Below are 27007 nucleotides of genomic sequence, written 5' to 3'. Positions count from 1 at the left end.
TAACTGGCTCAAAAGAACAAGAACAAACAACTGGAGGAGGAGGACAGGACAGAAGTCCTTCTTCTTTTAGTATCTCAAAACATCTCCTCAGGTAATCATCATTGGTCATAGGTTTGTTCTTTTCTGGTGGAAGACCAATCCAAGGTCTGTCTTTCCTGGTTTGAACAGAAATTTGAACTGAATCAGGTTGATCATCATCTTTGTCATTATGTCGATGAGAACTAGTACATGCATGCTTTCTTTTCCAAGTCTTAGTTTCCTTTGATATGATCTCTAAGTCATCCAGATCATCATGACAAAGACATTCGGCATCGCACATAGAGGGATCAACATCCCAAATAAAATGACCATTGATTTTGCTTTCATAGACTTCCCATCCATTTGAACTGAAGCTGTGAATGGGAATCTTCTTCTCATAATATCTCTTTACTGGTTGGATCATAGAGATAGTATGAGGTATTGAAGAGGACAAGGCCGTGGAGGACAGATAAGAGACTTTGACAGTCTTGTCAAGTTGCTTGATGAAGATGGGATCTTGTTTCTGGACAGCCTTTGAGCTCTGGTGAAGCTTCTCATAGTTCGTGATCCATACTGAGGGAATCAATTTCTCTAACTCCTCACGAGGCAGTTGCCTGGGAGTCTGAACTATGGTTGGAGTAAGACCACTGTCAGCAAAGATAAAGACTGCATCTCCGCTGGAGAGACCAGGAGTCTGCAGGTTTATAGCATGGTCTTGTAGCCTGTACACCATCTGATGATGGAGGGTGGCTGAAATAGTGTCAGAATCTGAATTTGAAATTTTAAGGCCTGACTAAGATGAGAATCCTCCAAAGACATGTTGAAATTGGGGAAGAATGTCAGCACGACACTCCCTGCATTCAAAGTTGTAGCTATAGAGCCGATCACCGCATGTTCATAATTTAGATAACGAGTATCTAACAAAGAGAGTCTAGCAGTGACTGGAAGTCCTTGTCTTCCATGGTAGGAAAGCACAAGTCTAATGGCTCCAAAATGAAGATGTGTATACTTTTGTTGTCTCCACTGTTGTATGAAGTGTTGAGGGATTTCTAGGGTTACATACTGTTCAGTAGTTACTGAGGACAAAATACACTGAGAAAGAGCGGATGACTGTACATACTCTTTCACTGCAATAGAAGGCCTATAAATTATATGTCTTAACTGTCTGGAGAAAGACTGATTACGGCGGAAGACTGAGTAAGGGTTAAGTATAGGTACAAGGGAATTTTGGATCTGGGCTGTTTCAGGTATATGAGATATCTCTACCAGGTTATCTATCTTATCTGTAATATATTGTTTATAGGAAGCAGGTAGAGTAAGGGAAGAGGTTTGAACTATAGGGCTAGTACTGGTTTCCATGGTGGTAAGGATAAAAGATCCTTAGTTCGTGGCGTTGTAACCGAAACCGCGCTTTCTAAGCCTGTGGGAGCAAAGCTCTTGCAGGTTCCGTTATTCAGCCTATAAACTTTCAGATCAGAAGTACTTTAGCAATTTCTGATGTGCAGGATCCTCTAAAGAGGCAAGCACAGAGCATACTCTTGATTGTACTGATAAGAGGATGACGAACAATAAAGGATACTAGGAAGAGGATAACAAGATGATAATTGTAAGTAGAAGTTACTAGGAAGAGGACTATGAATAATAAAGAACAGTAAAGACTTTGATCATAAACACTCTGGTTATCTTGTAAAGACACTCTATGTGTGAAGGCACTCCTCCTTTACCAGCAACTCACCTCCTTCTGTTTTAGGATTGATTCATCAATCTTCAATAATGTAAATCCATCTCTACGATCCAATGTACTCTACAGCATGTTCATCAAATCTGCTATTCAATTCTTGCAACTGATAATTAATTGTTGCAATAAATAAGTCAATTAAAAAATAACTAACTATCTTGAACAACATTTACAAATCTATTATCATCATAAATAGAGTTTTATTATTATAAGCTAATAAAGAATAAGTATAAAATAAATAAAAAGAGTTGAATTTTAAAATTAGAGATTTACCTTTTTCATTATAAGAAGCTAATAACTTAATAGGTTGATGAAAATTTCTATGGTTCATTGATTTTTGACTTTCATCATGTCTTTAAAAGGCGCAAGCTTGGAAAGCAAATCAATTGACACTTGAAGTCTCAAGCAACTAGTCTCGACTTATTCAAAAGTATAGAAAGCATCCATCAAATCACTATATGTAGGATTTTTCCTACATAGCGTAAGAAAATACATTTTTCTCCATCATTGACTTTCTTCCAATTCTTGAACTCACTAACAACAGATTTTTTAACTCAATCCGTCCATGTGGCTTACTAAATAGATAACAAGAAAGACATTATTGATTGTTGGGGAATATTCTAGTTAAGATGGAAAGAATTTAAAACTAAAAACTGCAAAAATGATGAAGATGTATCTTTGAACCAGATAAATAATAATTTTTAAGATTAAATTGATATCACCCGTCTTTGAGATAAGCTTGGCGAATATTGACATTGCTCTAAAAAAAGCAATGTCAATTTCTTCAACATCAACCCATTGAATCTTATTAAGAGGCTCATGTACGAAAAAATTTTAGAGTTTGGAATGATGATTGACTATTTTCTCTACTTTTTTAATTTTGAATATTTTTTTCTTTTAAAAAATGTATCATTTGTTATTAATTTATTCATTTAATACTATTTCATATCTAAAATAAAGTAGAATTCACAAAATAATATAACAAAATAGAAAAATTAAACAATATCATTATAATCAATTAACAATTAACAAACTAATAAAAATATACAGCAAAAATAGAGAGAAAAAAATTACTCCATGGGTCTACCATAAACCATTAGTTACGTTAAATTTTAAAGTTGTAAGATTTATTCATATAGATTTTCTAAACTTCTTTTCCTATTTAGAATTTTTAAAATTTTCCTATTTAAAGTTTAAAAGGTGTAAGCTTTTTTAAGAATTTATTTAACTTTTAAATAAGTAAAATAAATTTAAATTAGAGTTTATTAATCAAACTCTAATTAATTTCAAAAGAAGTTTAAAAAAAGAATTAGGGAAGGCTTCTATAATAAACTCTAAAAGAAATTTTCAATTTAGGGGACCATGACTTCTTTCCTCTCCCACTTACTATAAGTAAGAATATATACTTGTCAAAACGATATCATCTTTTGAGTGTCTTCTATAAATTCCTGTCAAAACGATAATAACTGAAATTAAAAAATATTTGGATGGGAACTATCTGAATGAAGAAGATAAAACTGCTGTTGCTGCTGCTAACTGATGATACCACTCAAGTGCTTTGTGCGCAAAAATTTTGTTAGATATTAGTGTACCGCTAGTATATGATGGTTGATGCCTGTTAATCACTCTAACTTGGAACCATGCATGTAATGATTTCAAAATATAACTCTTTTGCCTAACGGTCTAGTTAAATTTAAACAACGCGGATAGTAGTGTGAATATAATTTTAAAAAAAAATTTAAAATTAAGTAACATGTATAATAATGTGGCATTATATAACCCATCATTTAGATTTTTTTATTTCCTAACTAGCCTCCATGTCATTGTTTGTGTTGCTTATTTTAACAAATAATTCAATTAAGTCAAATTGTACTCAATTTGCTAAATCGTGACTAAATTGACCAGTCTTCCATTCCAATTTTATATACCTCATGAACCAGTTGACAACACACTCTTACCCTTGGCTAAATCATCGGGGCAAACAGAGGCCCGGAGGCATAGTTCCAAGCTCCACTTTTGAAGCACACAGGCAAAGGCTGAAAAAGGGGCGTATAGGTAAGTTTCATCCGCTTAAGCTAATGCTAGAATCGACATGGTGGTTCGCTAAATTTTTCCTGATAAAAGAAATTTTAAGTAGGATAATTTTGACGTTGAAATTTTTAAAAAATTAATCAAAATAGTAAAATCTTATAAAAATTTGGATTGTTTAGGCTATTATTTCTGATTCTTTTATTGTAACTAAAAGATTTGAATTCAATTCAATCTCAACTATTTTTCCTAAAGAAAAAAAAAACAATCACATTCCTTATTATGTATCAAAATTTGTGGTTTTATCGGTGGAACCTTAATTTCCAATTTAACACGAAAATACTACAAATCGAATTCATATGCCAAAAAAAATTAATGTTAATCCTAAGAAATTGAGAGTAATTTGACGGTTCACGCAGTTCTATTGCAGTTATTTAGGATTTAATTGAACCTTGTCTCTTAAAACAATTGACCCCACCTATTCAATTTCTTAAATATAAATATATAAAATAGTAATAAAAAACACTCCTACATCAAATCCACCCATTGTCACGTGAGTTTTGTTTTATCTCCAAAACTTTGCCCACGTGCGGCCTAGCTCGCTTGATTTCTCCGAAAGTCAAGATAGCTAGTCAGCCTATCCTTGATTGCCAAACCCGGCAGAATAATAGCAAATACGCTAGCGGAAGTAAATTCACGAAAGTGGCACAAAGAGACGCAAGAGTTGTGGAAGTGTATACTTATATTGATTAATTCACACTAAATCTACTTACAATGAGCACACTTTCTCTCTCTACACAAGCTCTCTTCCTCTCTCATAACATGTATTAATTTACATAACTACTTCCTACAACAATCTCTACATAGAGCATCTTTCTTTGCTCTATGTAGAGCAACACTCTTCCCCTCTATATGGCTACATTTTGGCACACCTTGTGCCCACACACTCTTCTTTTATTTCTGCCCTTGTTCCCTTTTATGGACTCTCACTCTCCAGCCCTCTTCTTTCCTCTCTCTCTTTCTCTTCTTCTCCCTTCTTCCCTTCCAAATGATACAAGGAAGGGGTATTTATAGTCTTTTCCCCCTGTCCGTGTTCCTGGCCGTGTTGGGAACATGGCCGTGCTCAAGGCCATGTTGGGAACACGGTTTGGGGTAATTGGCCGTGTTACCTACTGTGGCCGTGTTTTCCGAAGCTTCTAGGCCTTTCGCATTTGTATTCAACCAACACGGGCGTGTCCTTGGGCGTGTTGGTCAACACGGGCAGGGTTGAAACCAACACGGGCGTGTCCGTGGGCGTGTTGGTCAACACGGGCAGTGTTGAAACCAACACGGCCGTGTCCGTCCATACGACATTCGGGCGCTGCATCTAGCCTTCCTGGCCTGGTTGCGAGGCGGGCACGTGACATTCTCCCCCACTCAATCCGGCAACGCCCTCGTTGCCTTCTCCTCGTAAGCTCTTGTTTCCTCCTCGAGTTGCCACAAATCACGAATCAGCTCCCAACTTGTCTCACTTTCGGGGAGTCCCTTCCTCAAGAAACTCCGTTATGGGAGGTTGTTTGGATTGTGGCGCCTTACGATGGGAGATGATGTAGTCCACCTCTTTGTCCTACTGAGCCCGCACCTTCCAAAGAGCTCTTATAGACTTACCCTGGCTTGGGTCATCGTGATCCTCCTTATAAAGCTTCAACATGCTCGGGATGGATCTTGATGCCTTTGTGGAAGATCTACCTTGCTACTCTACCTTTGTTCACTACCTTTCCCACTCGTTTTATTAATGAGGAAAGGTCCATCATACCTTTTCCGGAGTCTCCAATGAAGTCCGCTGCCTTGCCATGCCGATAACTTGACAAGCACTTTATCCCCGTCCTTGAACTCCATTGGTCTCCTCTTGTTGTCTGCCCGCTCCTTCACTTGCTTGAATGCCTTCTCCAAAATAGGCTCGAGCAACGTCGTCTTGCTCCTACCATTCCTTTGCAAGCTTGAAGGCGGGTAGACTGCGGCTTGTCCAGATCAAGGCAAGAGTACCTGGTGTGTAGGGTTGCCGACCCATAACTATCCTCGAATGGACTCTTGCCTGCAGACTCACTTCTTTGCAAATTGTACAAGAATTGGGCAACATCAAGCAGCTTCGCCCAATCTCCTCACGTAGTGCCTCCAATAACTTTCGAGAGTACACTGATCCGTCCATACGGGCATTCGTTGGGCAGTTTTCGGCGCATCGGTAGCCTTCTTGGCCTGGTTGCGAGGCGGGCACGTGACACCATGGTCTACCCGTGTGTTATATTTGAAATCTGTCGTTCACAATTTTCTTTTATCCAAACAGAGTCTTAATAATTTCAAGTTCATATATGAAGGAGGGTGGCACCTTTGGCCTACATAAAAGAAATGTTAAATGTTGAACAATAAAACATTCTTTGACACTGTCTTAACTTATTAAAAATTAACACACTTTTTACTTTACCAGCAAATAAAATAAAATATTCAAATTTCTCTCCCTTTTCCTTTATTTAATTGATTTGGTTTATTGGAGAACGAAGCACCATATTTATCATCTTGTTCAAATTCATGTAAGATGATCCTATAGAACTATTAGTAGCTTCTTCTGCCTTCAGTTTCCATTCCATTGCTTTTTTCTTGATTGCTTTTCCTTGTTCCCCACTCATTAACTCCTTCACTAGCCTCTCAATTTCAGTCCTGCTCACATCATTATCTATTTCCATTCCTATACCTCATTTATTGCAACAAAACCAACTATTTGTTTGTTGCTCTGCAAAGAAAGGCCAGCAGATCATAGGCACACCGCCACACAAACTTTCTATTGTAGAATTCCATCCACAGTGTGTCAAGAATCCTTCAATTGAAGGGTGCCTTAAAACTTCTTCTTGTGGGCACCAGCTTGCCAGTAAACCTCTTTCTGTAGTCTCCTCCAAGAATACTGCAGGGACAATTGCGGATTCGCCAATTACAAGATCAGGCCTTATTACCCACAATAATGGTTTCTTGCTATTTGCAAGTCCCCATGCGAATTCTACTAGTTGTTCTGGTGTCATGATCGTGATACTACCAAAATTTACATAAATAACTGATTTGGGCTCTTTCGAACCGAGCCATTTTAGACAATAAGGTTCTTCTTTCCATAGATTTGATTTTATAGAATTTAAACCATTTTCCTGGACCTGATGTTGAAGTAGCAGCTGAAGAGGGCCAATGTTGAACACTGGATTTGGAAGGATTGAACAAGATGCTTTAAAACTTGATGCTCCAATTCATCGAGCGTGTTAAAAATTACTGCTGAAGCATATCGAGCATTCTCAATTTCTCCTATGATGAAATTCACCATAAAATCATCAGGGTCTGTAGTTCTAATAAAGCTTGGCAAATCCTTCAACCGAAAACCTTCCATACCAGGAATCCAGTTGATAACAGTATCCAAGTATCCGTTTGTCAAGTAGCTTGCATCTGCATGCATTGAATGTTTTTTAAAGCCAAAAATAAGAAGCATATATTACTTGTATTGTTTCATCATCAATCAAAGTAAGCTTGACCAATGAGTTTTATTCTCCTTAAAGGTACTAGTTTATCTATATATATATATATATATATATATATATATATATATATATATATATATATATATATATTTGACAAGCCCTTAAACCATTTCCTTCAAGACAACAAATTTCCTCTTCCTCGGATGTAATAGAGGTGACTGGTCTCTTGTGACAAATTCAGCAAGGACCTTTTTGAGTGTGGCCCAATGGTCAAACCTTCAAAACCACTCTGATGATGAACCCAAGGGTTCTCCCATCAGAGTATTAAGGGTCATCTGAAGATCAATCCATGCCAAGAATTCGGAAAGCTTGTCCTCCTTGTCGTGGAGCTTTTCTAGGAGGATGGCCCCCCATGCATAGAGGTGACTGGTCTCTTTGTTGCCGCAATACGGCAACAAAGAGACCAGTCACCACTATTACACTTGGCAAAATCTGGCAATTCTCTACTTTCAGAGCAAGAGGATCTTACCCCAGAAAGCTTATTTGGGCCGCCATTTCTGAAGTATTTGAAGAGGATTCTGAATCATACGGACTTAGAGGACTATTAAGTGTTCTCCAATGGTATCACAACCCACACTTCAACCCTGCAACTCTCTCCTTCATGTAAGTGCCACCTCTCAAAGATGCTCAAGAAGAACTGACCCATTCTGTTGGGATCAGCTTTTGTAGATCCAGAAATATGGCATTATGCTGTCAGAAAAGAAGAGCACTATTTCCAGATCCTTCATTTTTAATGAACAGCATTTTCGATCAAAGAACTCTTGGTTTTCTGTGTATGGTAGGAATGGTGGAATTGTATCTGTCACAGAAAACAGATAAGAAGAAGTTGGGTTGTATTGGGAGTGAGAAGGTTTGTTGAAGGAGGCTTGAAAGCCTGGGATCTGTAGATTCAATGCATGATCCTGTAGAAGGAAGAATTTCTGATCTCTTGTTCTCCTTTCTGCAGGTTGCAGAAGGGGCTTTCCCAAATTTGAGACCGCCCGAGATGCACTTGTGATGATGACTTAGACTATGCTGAACCTTGCTTTCGGCATCCAAAGAAGAATCCTCGAAATATGTCACCGGACACTCCATGTTCAGAAATAAGATCGAAGCCGGATGAATGTCATATTTTCTAAGCATGTGAAGCTGTCGGCCACTCCGACAAACTGTAGATAGGCACCATAAGAACCATAACTCACTTTGTTCCTTGGAATCCTAAACTATGTTCGAAAGGCCATTCCACACCTGTCTAGTTACACGTGCAAGGCCTAATTGAACCCACTACTTCACAATGGACTTGCCAAGCCTTTTATATGGAAAAAAATCTGAAAGATTTCCCTCCTTTAGGGAAAACGGAGAACAAGAGAGAACTCCATTTCTAACCCAAATAAGCTTTCTCGGGTAAGATCCTCTTGCTCTGAAAGTAGAGATTCTATCTCTGCTTCAGAGCAATCTCTCATCAGTCCGTATGATTCAGAATCCTCTTCAAATAGTTCTGTGTATGGTAGGAATGGTGGAATTGTATCTGTCACTGAGTGGAGTGAATTATTATAAGCCATCCTGATTGTCTTGTGGTCTTAGCTTGAGGATATTCACATGCCTTGAGTTTACAGCCGGATGACCGGGATCCGGATGATTCCCAGAAACAACAGAAGAGCAAGACACCACTCCCAATGTTTGATGAGGCTATCAAACTCCTTGCAAAAGAAGGAAAAACAGTCCTTGATATCTCTTTCGATGAATTTAAGGTACTGTTGGCTTGAGGATATTCACATGCCTTGAGTTTACAGCATGAGGACTATACCATGAACAGCTCTCGGCTCCATTTGGTATCAGAGCCTTTGGTGACAGAGAAGAGAAACCCAACCACAATGACTTCAGAAATCATAACCCACACTTCAACCCTGCAACTCTCTCCTTCATGTAAGAAAACATTATCCAACAAGATAGACCATCTTGTAGAAATTTCTCATATACCTGAGAATGTTCAAATTGAAAAACACCCTTGTACCTATTATGAACTCATACAATATCTTTAAAAAATAAAACTTTGTCAAAAAAACCTTTAACCAGATTATCCATAAACAACCTCTTTCTGTAAAGGAATATGTTCAATCTTCTTCCCTTTCTCAATATTCTCTCACTGCTACTACACAGGAGCAGTACGTTACTCTCGAAATTCCAACTTCCTTCATAGAACAATAGAGAAAACAGGGCTATACACACCTCCATCTTGGAGCAGTTAGACTAGTTCTATCCTATCATGGAAGGATGGGTCTACCGGTCACAGCCCGTATGTCGCTACTGGATACAAGATACCTCAAGTATGAGCATGCAGTGATCGGAACGATCGTCACAACACTCAACACAGGAAGTGTTGTCTTGACCTTCTTCCCTAATTTTAATCTATCCCTCAGTGATCCTTATCTTTCCACTACACTAAAAGTTCAAGTCCAGATAACAGGAGCGAATCAAGTCGATAACGCTCTCTCTGTAACCCTACACCATCAGATAGTCTATAGACTACAGGATCATGCATTGAATCTACAGATCCCATGCTTTTAAGCCTCCTCTGATGCGTTGTTCATTATGGCCGACTCTGGCCAGATCCCTACTATTGTCCAGGCTCCCAGGCAACTGGAAAAAGAAGATCTACAAAAGTTGATCCCAACAGAATGGGTCACTAACTATGAGAAGCTTCAGGCATCCCAAACTAAGCCTGTTCAAGCTACAGACCCTCTTTTTATCCAACAAAGAGACGGGACTGTTAAAACGATCTTCACAAAGACTGGAGAAACTTCTTCAGCTCCATCCATTTTTCAAGCATCCATGATACAACCAATATCAAGGCTAAGGGAAAAGAGCCCTATTCATTCATTCCAGTCCTCTGGACACCAGATCTACGCCGCCCAGGTCAAATGACACTTTGTCTGGGATGTTGCCCCAGAGATGTGCCGCCCGGGATGCACTTGTGACGATGACTTAGACTATGCTGAACCTTGCTTTCGGCATCCAAAGAAAAATCCTCGAAATATGTCACCGGACACTCCATGTTCAGAAATAAGATCGAAGCCGGATGATTCCCAGAAACAACAGAAGAGTAAGACACCACTCCCAATGTTTGATGAGGCTATCAAACTCCTTGCAAAAGAAGGAAAAACAGTCCTTGATATCTCTTTCGATGAATTTAAGGTACTGTTGGCCCAACTCGGTCTCGAATTTAGGAAAGCCCCTTCCGCAACCTGCAGAAAGGAGATCCAGCCAGATCTACCAGTGGTACAACCATTAATTCAAGGATGCTACATGTTCCAGCCAGAGGATTTCCCTCCTTTAAGGAAAATGGAGAACAAGAGATCAGAAATTCTTCCTTCAAGGATTTCTCCCTCTGGATCTATAGAGCCCCTGACACCTCCAAAAGAGGTGCTAAACTGGCAAACCTCCAACTTGATCGTCCATAATACTTATCTAAAAAAGATAGATGGGAAATTGGACCAAGCTTTACACCTGGCTCAAAAACTGGATCATAAGTTGGATACTTTCTCACAAGAAGTACTCCAGCTCCATTCATCACTCACTATAAAGTATCAGGCTCTGGATAGAGAGCTTCAGATATCTCAGCCCATCACTCCCGCCTTCGTGCAAAAGGAAAAGAAGATCACACGGCTGAAGAAACAAAAGATGATTCAACAAGTCAGCATGTCTTTATCTCTTCCAGACTCTATAAGATGGTCTATCTTGTTGGATAATTCAATGGATTGTCCAGTTGACTGATGTCCATTGAATGTGTTATTGTATGTTGTCCTATTAGGCATATAAGTAGAATAGTGGAGTGAATTATTGTATGTTGTCCTATTAGGTAGGATATCCTTATTTGGAATATCCGAACCAATGATGTGCGTCCATACAACGCAATCAGGAAAGAACTGTATTCCGATCCTCTGTCTTGTGATCAGAGTGGTTTTGAAGGTTTGACCATTGGCTGCCCTAAAGAACTGATCATGGGGCTTCCAATACTCTGATGGGAGAACCATTGGGTTCATCATGCTTCTTTGTGCTCCAGTGTCAAAGAAAGTTATTACTGGTATAGGCTTGGAGTATTTTGAAGGTAGGATCTGTATGGGAATATATGGAACTGGAACTGGGAGCCTGGACAATAGTAGGGATCTGGCCAGAGTCGGCCATAATGAACAACGCATCAGAGGAGGAGTGGCCGACAACATCACATGCTTAGAAACCTTAAATTCATCGAAAGAGATATCAAGGACTGTCACCGGACACTCCATGTTCAGAAATAAGATCGAAGCCATTTTTTATCAAAGAACTCTTGTTTCTGCTATCTTATGACAAGGTTTGTGAGCCAGCTCTTTTAGCTTTTTGACAGCTGTTGTCTTTATCTCTTCCAGACTCTTTTGAAGCAGAGATAGAATCTCTATCGTCTGAGTCTGAAGAAGATTCTTGTGAGGACTCCGGTCATCCGGCTTCGATCTTATTTCTGAACATGGAGTGTCCGCGCGTGTATTTCTGGAAATGATGTCCAGACTTCTTCTTATTTAGGGTTGCAGAAAGAGCGTTATCGACTTGATTCGCTCAACAAGTCAGCATGTTTTTATCTCTTCCAGACTCTTCTGGAAAATTATCAAGCTCCTTTGTCAGGTGGGGACCTTTACTCTTCTTTGATCTACATCGACGACATCCTTTTTCCTGAACTCCTTGTTGCTGCGCGTATATTTCTGGAAATGCCCGGAACATGATGTTCCATTATTTGGCAACTTTTCAACAAACCTTCTCACTCCATTGAACATTTCTGTTTCTCTGATCTTCCGACCTATTTGAACATTCTCAGGTATATGAGAAATTTCTACAAGATGGTCTACCTCAAGTATGAGCATGCAGTGATCGGAACGATCGTCTGGACACTAGATCTACGCCGCCCAGGTCAAAGGACACTTTGTCTGGGGGCTTCCAATACTCTGATGGGAGAACCCTTGGGTTCAGTACGTTACTCTCAAAATCCCAACTTCCTCTGTTGTTTCTGAGAATAGTAGGATGTCGTCGATGTAGATCAAAGAGAGAAAGTGCCAAATGGCTGATAAAGGGTTTCTTGTGGTTGTTCTGGTTGTGAAAGCACTTGTGACGATGACTTAGACTATGCTGAACCTTGCTTTCGGCATCCAAAAATGAATCAATGATGGCTAATGTCTCAACACCATTAGTATGCACATTCAATGGACATCAGTCAACTGGACAATGTATCGTCACCATCATGTCCTCCAATGACGTCGATGAAATGATAGGCCCAAAAATCTTAATCATGGTCTTCTGGAATTGGAACATCATGTTCCGGGCAAAGTCAGTGACTTGTTTGGTTGTGAGGTTGTTGGGAAGATCTGGTGGTGAAGGAGGTTGCAGGTTGGTTTTAGAAGATGGTTTGATATTTATCATCAAGCTCAAAAACTCCAAATTCTTCCAACTGGCATAAAGCTTGGTCCAATTTCCCATCTATCTTGGCAAGCCCATTGTGAAGTAGTGGGTGAATGGCCAGTATACATATGGTCCCTACCTGACAAAGGAGCTTGGTCTTGTATCTCTCTGTGGGCTGGATACCGAGTCCTTGGAATCCTAAACTATGTTCGAGAGGCCACATACCTGCTGAACCATGACTTTAATCGCAGTATTTCGAGGATTCTTCTTTGGATGCCGAAAGCAAGGTTGAACAGACGCAGTTGGCGGCTTTGCACTTAATCTTGAGGTGGTTCTTGTTGCAAGCCTTTTGGACAAGTCTGACAGATGTTTCATCTGCAAAAGAAAGGGACGGACACTCCATGTTCAGAAATAAGATCGAAGCCGGATCAGTCAACTGGACAATCCATTGAACATTTCTGTTTCTCTGATCTTCCGACCCCTGTTCAAGCTACAAACCCTCTTTTTATCCTTTTAGTGTAGTGGAAAGATAAGGATCACTGAGGGATAGATTGGCAGTGCGACAAATTGAAGCCTGGTGTACTCTGGAAGAGATAAAGACATTCCTCCAATGACATAGTAGAGTTTGGACATAGCCGAATAGTGCTTTTTCAGATTCTTTTTCTAACCCAAATAAGCTTTCTGGGGTAAGATCCTCTTGCTCTGAAAGTAGAGTTTAGGGTTTAGGGTTTAGGGAATAAAACCCTTTTCAACTAAAGGGCGATAATGCAAAAAAGCCATCAACCTACAAGCACTAGCTGTCCAAAAAAGGGCGACAGGGATGCCCAATTCCTGACCAGCTTTGATTGTAAAGCTCATGATAAAATCGGAAACTATACAAGTGACAGGAGGGACATTCAACGAAGAGAAATTGTTGAGTCTAGAGAGAAGGTCGCTGAAGGGAGCTAAGCAGCTATGCTTGGTTGCGTAGCAGATGGAAGAAGCTTCTTGGGTGGAGTCGACATTCTATGAAGGAGGAAGTCCGTCAGGGATAGTTTCAAACCGAAAAGTAGGGAGGCCATTGAGAGAGTCAGGGCCTCTTGATTTGAGGAGATGCTGATGATTGTATTCTCTGTTAACAAAAGTGATATGAAAGCCTTTTTGGTGAAGAAGTTTTGCTAGCTTTAGCATTGGGTTTATATGACCTTGTGCGGGGAACGGAACACAAACTGCATGAGGAGAGGAATTTTTTGAACCTAACGAATCCATATTTCTCTGTATAATCTCCCTTTCTGCTTAGTAGAACCTCTTTTATAGATGAAGAAGGTGCCCAATAGATTGACCTTTTTCTTCCCTGGAAGCCTGAAAGGGCTGCCTTATTTTTTATTTTTTAATTATATATGTTATATATTATCAAAATAATAAGTACATGTAATTATTTTAACAAGAAGGCGATGCTTCCTTCGCAGTCCAAAAGGATTCTGTAAATATATAATTTCCACGTACTCAATATCCAGACTTTATTAAAAGAAAAGAAAAACAAGAACTCAATATCTACACCCTGCTTTCTTGTAAAATTCTTGGTATCTATATCTATGCAGGTTAATCATAATCATGAGGTTTCTTTTTTGGGCATTGACATTTAGTGAAACCTAATTCTTGATGTTCAATCCTAAATTAATGTTGCATTCGTCACTAAGTGCAACATAATATTAAAATTAGGAGTAGAGCTTCTTTTTACAAATTGGGTTATTTATTTATTTATTTATTTGAATTAGGTTGAAATTGTTTTTGGACTTATAACACTCTGTATCTTTTATATTCATGTAATGCATATCTCAATTTGATATAAAAATATATTAACGTAGCCATTGGTCACGTAGTAAACTGAGCTAAAACGTACCAAATCTTGTGATTAATTTAAATACTATATGGTCATGTTTCCTTTATGGAATATAATGAAAAGATTATTTCTGAAAAAGATAATAGAATAAACTATTTTTATTCTATAATTTGGTCCATAGCATGGGATGACCGAATACTATTCCTATTTTATTGTTTGGTCCATTAGCATGATATATGAAATGAGTAAATTTCATTATTCTTGTCAAAATTGAATTGTCATATAATTCCATAATTTAAATTAAAAAATATAATTTTATAAATTTAACTTAAGGAATAAACATATATTAAATATTAAATTTAATCATATTTTAAAATTATTAGACAATCTGATCCTATTACTTCTATTTAAATCCAAAATGACACGTCCTTTTGGAGCTAACCGGGAAAATGTTTTGTTCTATCATTTAAAGAAAACTAATTTCAACCAGTCTTTTAATGAGAGAAATCTTTTTTTCTTTTTGGCACTATTTAAATTGAGAACTAGAATAATCAAACCATTACAAAATAATTATATTGTCACATCTGGCATGAATAATCGCAAAATTGAAAAAAGATGCTTCACAAAATGAAATTGACTAGAAATGGAATAGACTACAAAAGGTAAAACTATTCTTATTCTACAATTTGGTCCACATCATATAAAATAATTATTCTATTCCATAATTTACTCATTCTACATATCAATGCTAATCAACTAAATAATGGAATACAACATAAACTAGATTGTGAAATAAAAAAGTTATTCTATTTATAAAATCAATTAATTTCTTAATTCTTTTATAAATTGCAATTATAAAATCTGCTATTAGAGAAGTTTATATAAAGTTTTAAGAATAAAAGAATAATAATAAAAATACATATTTTAAAAACGATGATATGAGAAATACAATTCTAAATGCAGTTTTACATTGTATTTAGTGGAAATCCATATAACTAATGAAATTCATTTGTAAATCTAAAGTTTATGTGCTTTGAATGAAGTGAAGTTAGTTTAGATTTCTATATAGTCAAATTTGTATCTAATTGGTTATAGCTAAACTAAATTCTAACAAAATAGGTAAAATTTCCAAATGAATTCTATATTAATGAGTCAATATATTCTATAATGTTAAAATATCTCTTTCAACTTTGTCATTTTTGTTTCACATTCTTTTTTTATGTATTCTTCTCAAATGAAATGAATTTCTTAATACATTTCAACCAAAAATGAAACTTTTAGTAAATTTTCTACTTTTTTCTCTTATTTTATTTAAATTTCTCATTAAATGTATTTACATATATGATAGAGTTACATTAATTTGCTTTTATGGTATCTGGCATTTAGTAATATTTTCATTTTCTAAAAAATGATAAAAAATTATTTTCCTACTTCTATCGACTCAGTGCTTTCTAAAAGGTTGATAATCGACTAGAACACACCGAGTAAATTATACAGAATAAATTGTAATTGGCCAGGTCCATATCTTATTAAGATTATGAGCATCATGAAATATTAATTCTAGTTTATCAAGGAAACCCTAGCTTAACCGACTAACAATCTTCCCTCGTATTTTAAATTATAGTTTGTATAAGATATATTATTAGATATTCCAGCTCTATATTTTATTTTCAATATTTTTTTTTGTAATCTATAAATATATCTAGGGTTGTATTCTTTAAAACATCAATATATACAAAATCAATTTTTTTCTCTAAACTTAATATAGTTGAACTATAAATAGTGTATCCAAACAACATATATTGGCGCACTATAAATATAAGATGTTGAAGAAAACTAATTCTAGAAGGAATGAGAGTGCTCCACATATACTCCGAGTAGTAGGATAAGAAGATCTCAAAGCCGTGTATAAATGTATGGCCATAAGACTACCAGAGACATAATACATTCACAATTTAATTATATTATATTCTTAAAGTCTTTTTATTGACTTAGTTATCGGAGTGAGTGGTCGGACAACCCTCTGCTAATATTTTTGCAGAAATTAAGAAGGTCAAATAATCAGGAGATCATTATTGTTAGCTTACCATTCTTTGACCAATTATCAATTGGCATTGTCCGTAGAAAAAAGAACATAAAATCTTTTTCTCTATTAATCAAATCACAAGGTAAAAACATACATGAAAATACTGATGTTCTTCCTCCGGGGGTTGAACTGATATCAGGAATTGGTACTCCACCTATACCACTTATTAATCTTCAAACCATCGAAGGAACAATATCACAGCCCTTAAGAAACCCACCAACCCCATGGAGAGAAATACCTCAAGTAGAAGACTTCACAATGACAATAAATAAGAAAAAATAGGATACCCCTACGTGCAATTACAGGACCGATATTTTTCATGAGGACCTCAAATACCTACCAATAGATACCCCTCAAAATTAGACTCCTTGACAACTAACTCCGGCAGATATTATAAGCCAATAGAAAGAGATCATGGATGATAGCTTACCATCTTTTGGCCAATAGTAAGTTGTATAATTAATTGAAATAAATAATATTTACTTTCTAAAATTTGATCTAGTACATATATTGACTATGTATTCTTTTAATCTACATTTATCTAGAGTTAATTTAGAGTGTATCGGACATGATTTTTACTACTGATAAAGTATTGTCCCAAGAGTTCTAGAGTTAATTTAGAGTGCATCGGACATAATTTTTACGAGTGATAAAGTATTGTCCCAAGAGTTTTAATGTAGTTGCAGTACATACTTAGATAATCATAGTTTAATTCAAAATTATTTTTATAAAAAATTAATTATCAAATTTTTGTATTTATATTAATTACTTTAAGATTATTAATAGAAATTAAGAAGGAAAAAAAATATAAGCAAGCAATAATTGTTTTAATATAATATAAATATCTATTTTATGTTTTTATTTAAATTTGGCAATTAGATTAAAATATTAAATATATAATTAGGTGGGTTAGAATTAAAGATAGATAAGCATTACAACCATATTCAAATTGTGAACACATCAATATATTTTATAAAAATAAACTAAAATTTAAATAATATTTTATTTTAAAATATTATATTAATTTATTACACAAAAAATGTTGATTTTTATTTTAAACTCAATAGTTATTTATTTTCTATTATGTGAAAAATAACAAGTCCAAATATTAATATTCACGTACGTAGCACGTGAGTAAAAAAAACTAATATATAAAAAAAAATTATGAACTGACCAAGATATTCTTAGCATTAATGAGTAATTACTAATCTTATTTTATCGTAATTCTATATGGAATTAATTTAACTTTTTAAATTCTTATAAAATTAATTAGTTATTAATCTAATAAATTATAATCATATCATAATTTCATATACATTCCTAATCCTATAAAAAATTGATGAATTATTATATCATATACACTATAGATATATATATACATATATATACATATATACATATGTATATATATATATATATATATATATATACACTATTGACCTCCTCAAGTTTGATCTAATATATGAGTTGATTCCTGCATTTCTTTTATTACATTAAAATCTCCTTAAGTTTTAATAAAACTAACTACTACCATTTTTAGTATTAGTTGAAGAGCTAAATGAATAATTTAAAATTACAATTTGGTCCTTAAACTTACTATCAAGGATCAAACTCATCAAGAATTAATTTTATTATTAAATTAGAGTAAAAATTTTATTTAGCACATGTTAGTTTTAGTGTCTGATTAAAATTATAAATTTAATATTCTTTTACTTGTTTATATTTTTTATTTCTCTAGCATAATTTAATACTAAAAAAATTTAAACGTGTTAAAATATTAAACTATTTTCATATTTATTTCTTTATTAACATGGAGATTTATTTCACTGTTTTTTATTAAATAAGTATTAAATAATATAACTAAATTATTAATAAAATAAATAAAAATAATTAATCAACAAAATAGTTAAATATATTTAATTAGTATAATTTTATATATTAATTTATCAAATATTTTTATATTGTAATTTTTATAATAATAATTTACATATGTAAAGCGTGTGAGAAACAATACTAATATATTTAAGAGCACAAGAGGGGGGACAGGCAAAAGTGTTGAAAGATCCTTTATAATTAGTAGTGGTAAGATCGGTTGATTTAGGTTTTTATTAATTTAATGTTATTAACTAAAAAGATAATATATTGTGGTAATATAAGGACAAAATTTATATATAACTAGAATACTAAAAGAGTATAAATGAAAAGGTAAAAAAATTATTTAATTACAATACTAAAATATTATAAATAAATAAAATATTTAAAACTACGATATTAAAATATTAAAAATAAAAAAACAACAGAAGAAGAATAATAATGTAAAAGCTAGATTAACATTATCCAAAATAGATGACATACTACGTATGGAACCTTCATATTTTAACATTGCTAGAATGGATGTTTTCAATTTAATGCTTAGGATATGTTGAAATAGAATGTAGAGCTAAAATATTAAAAAATTATTTATAAAAAATAAAAAATAAAAATTGAAATTGGTATTAAAATATGATATTGAAATTAAAAATTAAAATTTTTAAATTTTATTTCCTTTTTTAGATTAAAAAGCTTGGTTGGGTTAACATTTAGTTACATTTTTGTTAGGGCTTACATAATCCCCACCAAAAGCATATTGTAAAACACATAGCACGTAGGCTGTACTGCGCCTAGAAGCAAATCAATTATGCAAAATATAATGGGTGCCAATAAAGCAAAGAAAAGAAGAACCAACACCCCACCCCTTCAAATCAATGGACAAATGCCACAATTAAGAAATGAAAACGACAAGAATATACTTCTAAATTATTATATATATTATTCTTGCAATATCGTATAAAAATCATCTCCAAACCCGACCTGTCATATTTAATTTGAATATAAAAAAAAAATTAATTCACTATATAAATACTTAAAACCTAACTGAAGTGATAAGAGTATATATTTTTAAAAATAAAAAGTTTTGAATTTAAATTTTCTCTTTCACAATAAATAAATTTATAAAGTTTTTATAAATATAAAAAGATATGACTGATCTATGATTCATTGGTCCTTCCATTAATAAAAAAGATATGATAGTTTCCTACATATATATAATATATGGATTAATAAAAAGAAAAGGTAGTTTACATAACAATACTAGGGAAAGTTACCTATATATCATGCTTGGTGGTTCCTTTTCTTTTTCCTTCTATATTAACTAGTTGTTTACTTTGAATTTTAAAAAGAAAAAAGAAAACCCATTGCGGACTGTTGTTATAATATTAATATCAATTACAAATACTTTTTTTAGTTTAAGAATTATAATCCTAATTCCTTTATTTAAAAAAAAATTGATATATTTAATTTGATTAATAATAAATTAAATATATAAAACTACAACTTAATAAATAGTGTATCAAATCCAATATCTTACAATTCTTTGAACTTTAAGTGTTTTAGAATTCTTTCCTTCTTGTCAATATTATTAGTTAATAAATCAATTATATTTATAAATCAATAATAAATGTAATTAAATGTTAATTTTGGGATTAAAAGTTCTATTAGAAAAAAAATCAGAATTAATTTAATGAACCATTAACTACGTAACAGAATAACTATATCCTTTTTTATTATTTAAAATAAAAGTGATAATTTTTTTATCATGGAAGATGGATGAGAAAATTTAAATTACTAATCAAATTATTTCCTGATTGACATTTTATATTTAAATTAATTCAAGCTATACACTGTTAATATTACTCAATGATATAAAATATTACAGTGTCGCTATTATTCATTTACAAGGTTCATGTTTGGAGGATTAGACAAAGCAATTGAGTCTTTCCCTTAATTATGGCATTCAGTCCTCCTTTGCTAATTTTTGTGGGTGAAGAACTCTTAGCTTAGAGCTTCACCTTTTTTTTTTTTAAATCCCCTAAGAATATGAATGCAATGCATTTTGAAGAAAATATTGTATATATATCTTAACTAAATTCTAATTCCTTCAATCATTACTTCTTTCTTTAAATAATATAAGTATTTATTAATAATAACTAATAAGTGCAACTTGTAATAGATAAATAAATTTGATTATATTTAAGAGATATAATACTAATCTTATTAAAAAATTAACTTTTTTTTTTCTGAGCTTCATTAATCGTATTGATAGAACAATTGAATACAATATCTTGGTTGTATTTGGCGCATTAATAAGAAACACATTCAACTTAGTAGCTACACTCAGCAACAAATCGACTTAATTGTTATCTGACGAGTTTTTAAACAGATCTAAATTTTTGAATATCAAACTCAAATTCATCTTAAATTTCATAATAGAAAATAAATAAATTCCCATAAATAAAAACAAAAAAAAAAACTCTAATTAAAAAAGATAAAATAAAAAAGTCATAATATTGATTTATTTCAAAATATTAAAATTTTAGTAGTAATGGACCTTCTTCTATATATTTATTATTTATTTTTTAAATTTGTTGCTAAAAAATATAAAAGATTTTACTATTAAAATCTATTGATTCGACCAACTGACACAAATAAAATTGAAATACAATTTGATTATTTTTTATAATTAAATTAGAATTAGCTATTGTCGAAAGTAAAAAAAAAAAAAAATCAATAACATCGAAACAGAAAATAGAAAAAGTAAATATTCAGCCGCTAGAGTTTTCCTTTAATCGTTACTTTGTGATATGCAACTGTAAATTCTTTTAGAAATTTCTTCACTTTAGCCCTTTAAGTATTACAAATTTTACAAAGTCAAAGTATATGCTATTATCTCAGTTAAAATTTATGGCTTTTATTCTAACTTGCTTGTTGTAAGACTTCCTTTAAGTTAAGAAATTATAAGGGAGAATCTATAGATTTAATCTAGATTTCTTTGGTAAGTAAAAGAATATCTAAATTTGTGTATTTTAAAAAATGTTTCACTCTGAAAAATTTTTAATTTTTAAAATTTTAATTTTCTATGTAGAATATAAAATTTTAAAATCTAAGGATTGTTTTTATTTTAATATTACTAAATTTATATTATTTAAAATTATTATCTTTAAATAAAAGAAAATTAATTGAATTATCAATTTATAGTTTTTATGTTTAGTTAAAAAATAAAATATTTAAAATATATAAATACATAAATACATAAAATTTAGATAAATTCATTAGCTATAAAACTCTGCTTAAAATATTTTTACTAAGGTTATTGATTTTATTCCATGTCGGCTAGAATGTCTCATTTTATTAAAAAGAAAAGACAATAAAATACATTTTGTTTCATATCGGCCAAAATCTCATCCATCTCGGGTCGGAAAGGTTGAGATTGGACCGAAATAGCCATTTTAGTCGAAATTAACGAGGTAGACTGAGATAAGGTAGTTTTATTAAAAAAAAATTATGTTATTAAATTGAGTTAAATAGTTCAATAACATTTAACCATAACTCAATAAAGTTTTTTTTTCTATCAGTAAAAATGAATTAAATCTAAAATTTCAAGACCAAAGATCTAAAAACTCAACATAATAGTCTCTTTATCTTTATCTATCATTTCAAGTGCTCTATAGTTTGTTTAACCATATATTCTTTTCACTAATTCATTAAAATATTTTTGTGATTGAATTTATATTATTTAATAATAACAACTCAAGACTTATATAATTTGATTTTCATAGTTTTACACCACAAGATACTATTTTGTACCTTAGTCGATTATATTATAAAAAAAAATTATTATTATAATTCTATAATAATAAAAAGTTGGTTTCATGTTTGCTTGTTGTTTTTTAATATGTTATTTAATTAGATTATGGATAATAATTTTTTCGTATTGTATTTTAATGGTTTAAAATTAAATTATATTTATACAATTTAAAATAGTCTAAAATAGAATGCTGAAATACTCTAATATTTAAATATTTTATTCTAATGAAAAATTTGGAATTACGACCGGAATGGAATTCATAATTTTAATTTTTACACTCTTATACAAAACAGTTTCTGTAGATTGTGGGCTTTAACAAATTCAATTAAAGCCCATATGATGTATTTAGCCCAAATGGAATAAATGCCAACCTATGGACATACATATCCTAATCGAATTCAAAGAAAACCGAGTCAGGTGAGTCGGTGGTCCAAAACACAGAAAACGAGTAGACTCAAAAATAGTCAATAAACACGGCTCTACTTGAACAAATTCGTTACTCCTTGACAGATCCAACTCTACCCACTCCCAAACAAAACTCTAAGAATCTTCCAAACAATGATCTCGTGTTCTTTTCTTTTTTTATTTTGTCAGCTAATATAAACTTCTCAGTTGATAAATTAAACTCTATATAATATGATTGTGATATCAGATAAGTTTATATTTATTGTGCGCACGAATTATTAATAATATTCTTTCTGAGCACACAAATTATTCTGTCTCAATTTCTTTAACATTCATTATTCTGCGCTAGATAATATAATAAGGATGTGTTATTATATAATATTTTTATTATTCTATTTTTTCATCAGTAAATAGATAATAAAATAATATTTTATACTATTTATTTATTTAGAGTAAAGTACAATTTGACTGCTTTTATCATTTGAATTTATTTAGTTATTTTTTAAATTTATAAAATTTTAATATACTTTATTTAAATTAATTTTATCTTGAAAAATAAAAAACAAGAGTCATTTTTTTAAATAAAATATAATTTTATTACAATTACATTAAAAATATTTATAATCTAAATATAATGAAATAATAAATAGCTGTCAAAAATTACTTTTATCTTCACTGCTCTCGATACTACCACTATATGTCTCATTAAGTATTATTATTAAAAATATAATATTAAAAATTACCGAAAAGTAATAATATATATATTTTTTATTATATTTTATTTAAATATTAATATATTTTTATATTAAATTAGACTTTATTTTTATTTAATATAATTTAATTCTTCTCATCTAAAATGAAATAATATTTGTTTGAAATGAAGATATCATAGAAAAAACTGGTACAGAACAATGTACATGGGATATCATGTCATCAGTGGGCAGGTACCAATAGAATGTTATGGCAGAGAATGTGATAATAAGTTTATTTTAATAGATGATAATGGCAGGGAAAAATATTGGTAAGGCGATGTTTGTCTTAGTGCACTTTATCGTAGACTGTACGACGATAAGCCTATGATATAGCTATTTCCATTTTCTTTCCTTTTCTTTCTCAATGTGAATCCAACGACCAAACCGACGTCCTTTCCTCTCTCTCTCTCTCTCTACCACCCAACAAAAATTAGCATTTAAATCCAAAGCCCGCCTCTCTCTCTCTCCCCTCTTTTTTCTACATTTTTCTTTATTTCGAATCAAAGGTATTTTGAAAATAAAGTCAAGTAATATTTATATATTCTCATCAACTTTATGGATATTTGAATTAATTTAACTTTTGGGAATGTAAGGGTTGAAAAAGTATTAGAGTTTCATGTTTAATTTTTTAAAATCCATCATAGATTATAAATTATTAAAAAATTACACGCGATCATAACTTTGTAATTCCAATTCACGTGAATATCTCTCTATTTTCTTTCCGTGATTTTTTTAATTTATGGAATTATTGTTGTTCTATAGTTGCATAATAAAAAATTAACAAGTATAATCTTGGCTTTATGCAGCAGCAAGGAGTAGGAAAGAATCTTCCAACTATTGTTTTGCTGACAAATATTAACCTTTCCCCTTCTGTATCCCAAGCCTATCTCTCTTCTTCTTCTTCTTCTTCTTCTTCTTCTTCTTCTTTCTCATCGCCCGCTCTGCTATTCCAAAACCATGACTAAATCACACAGCAAAGGTTCTGGGTGTTTTTCAGGGATTGCACGGCTGCTTCTGTGCAAAGGCAGTCTCCAGACCCACCCATCGGATCAGATAACAGAGCCCAACAGCACTCCAATTGAATGTGGTCGTGTAAACAAAGACTCAAAGAATGAAGTGATGATCCATGTCGAAGTCGATCATACTCCAGCAACTAGTACTACGACTACTCCTGGAGTGGTAGCAAGGTTAATGGGTTTAGATTCATTGCCAAAAACCAACTGGGTTTTGAAAGGAGAAGGAACTCCAGCAGATTTAGTCACTAGAAGTAGGTCAGTGAATTTTATGGATTACTTGCTTCAGTTTGATTTAGAACAAGCTGAGGACCAGCAGCATCGTAGAGTGAGGACTTCAGTCTCATTTCGTGAGGTACCAACATTGTTAAATCAGCAAAATCATAATCGTGATATCTTCGTTCTTTACTTAAACGATAATGCAGAGAAAACAGGATCTAAACTGAGTAAACCTGAAGTGGGTCTTGAGGAAATCATTAAGCACAAGAAGGAAGAGAAAAGCAAGAACAAGGTAAACAATAGCAGCAACATAGAAGGAGTGGCTTCAGTGAAGAAGGAAAAGAAAGATCAACGGAACATTTCGAAAGATTCCGAGTCCAAGGATGAGGAGCCAAGAAAAGTGTCTAACAAGCAATTTTCGAGATTCGGTAGCTGCAAAGAAACCCAAGTTTCATCAGGCACTGTTTCACCTCGTAATAAGAAGGAAAGAATGACTAATCCAAAGCCAAAAAGTCCAGAGAAACCGATGAATCAGAAGGAAGCATTAGCCGAATCGAAGTTCATGAAGAAAATCAAGAACCAACAAGCATTTAAAGACGTGCAATCTGAGTGTAGCTCAGAAGATTCAAGTCCAGTTTCTGTTCTTGATCTTGATGAGTTTTTTCCTATTCACGAAGAAATGCTTCTGTCAGGTCACTTCTCTTATCTCGAAACTGAAATCGTTGTTATTTCTATAGTTTTTCTTAAAAAAATGTCAATCTTTTTACCCACCACCATTAAAGCTCATAAATTGTATCTTGAACTTGTCGAGCAGATCAGAAGAACCATTCACCGAAAGCCACTAACTTCGACTATTCATCAATTGCACACTCAGCTCGCTTATCGATTGATCTTGAGCCAAAGGAATTAAAGAAAAGTGACTATCGTCAGCAGAGAAGAGATTCCAGGTATTACGTAGAAGTAGTGAAAAAGCTATGCAGATTGACAGAGGAAGATATCAAAGAGTCAAAATGGAGCACGAATGAGGCCTCCTTGGATTATGAAAGCGTCGAAGATATCTGTGTGGAACTGGGGCAACAAATCCTCAATGTACTTGTAAAGCAAGTAGTAGAAGAACTTGAGGGATTTCATTTGAAAAATTTTATTGATGGCAAAGTTTTTTGATAATGTAAATGTACACTGATAAAATATATATATATATGTATGTGTATTTCTGCCATTTTAATTCACCAAGTTCGAATACCAATTAATTAGATTGTGCATTTATTGCAATTGTCAATTATGTATGCGCATGTGGATAGGAATTAAAACTATTCCTTTTTTTTATTTCATATTAGCTCTGTTTTTTAAGAGTTCATTTGAATTCCTTTTATTTCATATTAACTCTGTTTTTTTAAAATTTATCTAAATTAAGAAAATATTTATAAATTTAATTTAAAATAATTATAAATATAATATAAAATAGCCTCCGGTTAATAATAATGAATCCCATATTTCTTATCTAGTTTTTAAAATAAAGTCTCGAATATTAAATTTCTATCTCAAAAGAGATGCAAAGTCTTAATTAATCCAGATTAGAGGTGAGGGAATTAGTTGAGTTGAGGGTTATAATAAGTGGGTTCCAATTGATTTTGGTGGAGAAGAGTAAAGGTCTGCACATATGCGACAGGGGATTCTGACAGTACACAATTGCTCTTCATGTGGCGAAGTTCCAAAACAACCAATTGTCAACTTATGCGGCTCTGCAGAGTTGGGGAAGCTTTCAAATTAGAACGTAAAGATATATGTATATACATATGATTGGGAGTTGCAATGCCAAAAACTGCTCCGTTTTAGGCAAAGTGTGGAGTCCACTCCCGATCTATAATTCGTACCTATGGCTCAGTACCTTTCCTTGCAGCATTCTGTTTTTGTTTTTGGTGTTTTCTACCCATTCCAAGTCACATGAGGTTCAATTTTATTAAACAACGTGTGAAATCAACAAACCTAATTCAATGTCTAATTCCCATGAAATTCTTTTATTATATTTAAGTGTTCTCCCAATTTAAACACTAAATTCATAAATTAACAATACATATTTATTAATCTAAAATAATTAAATATATACTAATTATTTAATACAAACATATTCTTGTATTTTTTATTGAGATATATACACTTGATATAGATAAGAATTAGTCAATTAGCAAGCAAGTTTATATAGCTCGCTTCATTGAAAGAAGGGTAATTGTTACCCAAACTTAGTATATATATTATTAACTAATAGAAGAGTGACATGTATGTATAAAC

General features: G+C 32.9%; 1 protein-coding gene and 1 pseudogene across 1 annotated transcript; one reads left to right on the top strand and one right to left on the bottom strand.

Annotated features, from left to right (window-relative positions):
* Positions 1–6291: 6291 nt before the first annotated feature.
* On the bottom strand, positions 6292–14154 carry LOC8266616 (annotated as a pseudogene).
* A 10035-nt stretch (positions 14155–24189) lies between these two features.
* On the top strand, positions 24190–25937 carry LOC125371282. The gene is made up of 2 exons (XM_048379810.1): positions 24190–25410; positions 25533–25937. The coding sequence occupies exons 1-2, from the start codon at positions 24444–24446 to the stop codon at positions 25880–25882; spliced, it is 1317 nt and encodes a 438-aa protein (XP_048235767.1). The 5' UTR covers positions 24190–24443; the 3' UTR covers positions 25883–25937.
* The last annotated feature ends 1070 nt before the right edge of the window (positions 25938–27007 follow it).

This window comes from Ricinus communis, chromosome 10 (genome assembly GCF_019578655.1).
Source record: "Ricinus communis isolate WT05 ecotype wild-type chromosome 10, ASM1957865v1, whole genome shotgun sequence".
In the NCBI taxonomy this organism is placed as follows: Eukaryota; Viridiplantae; Streptophyta; class Magnoliopsida; order Malpighiales; family Euphorbiaceae; genus Ricinus; species Ricinus communis.
Note: the sequence above shows the minus strand (reverse complement) of the source record. Positions and strands in the feature narration are given on the sequence as shown.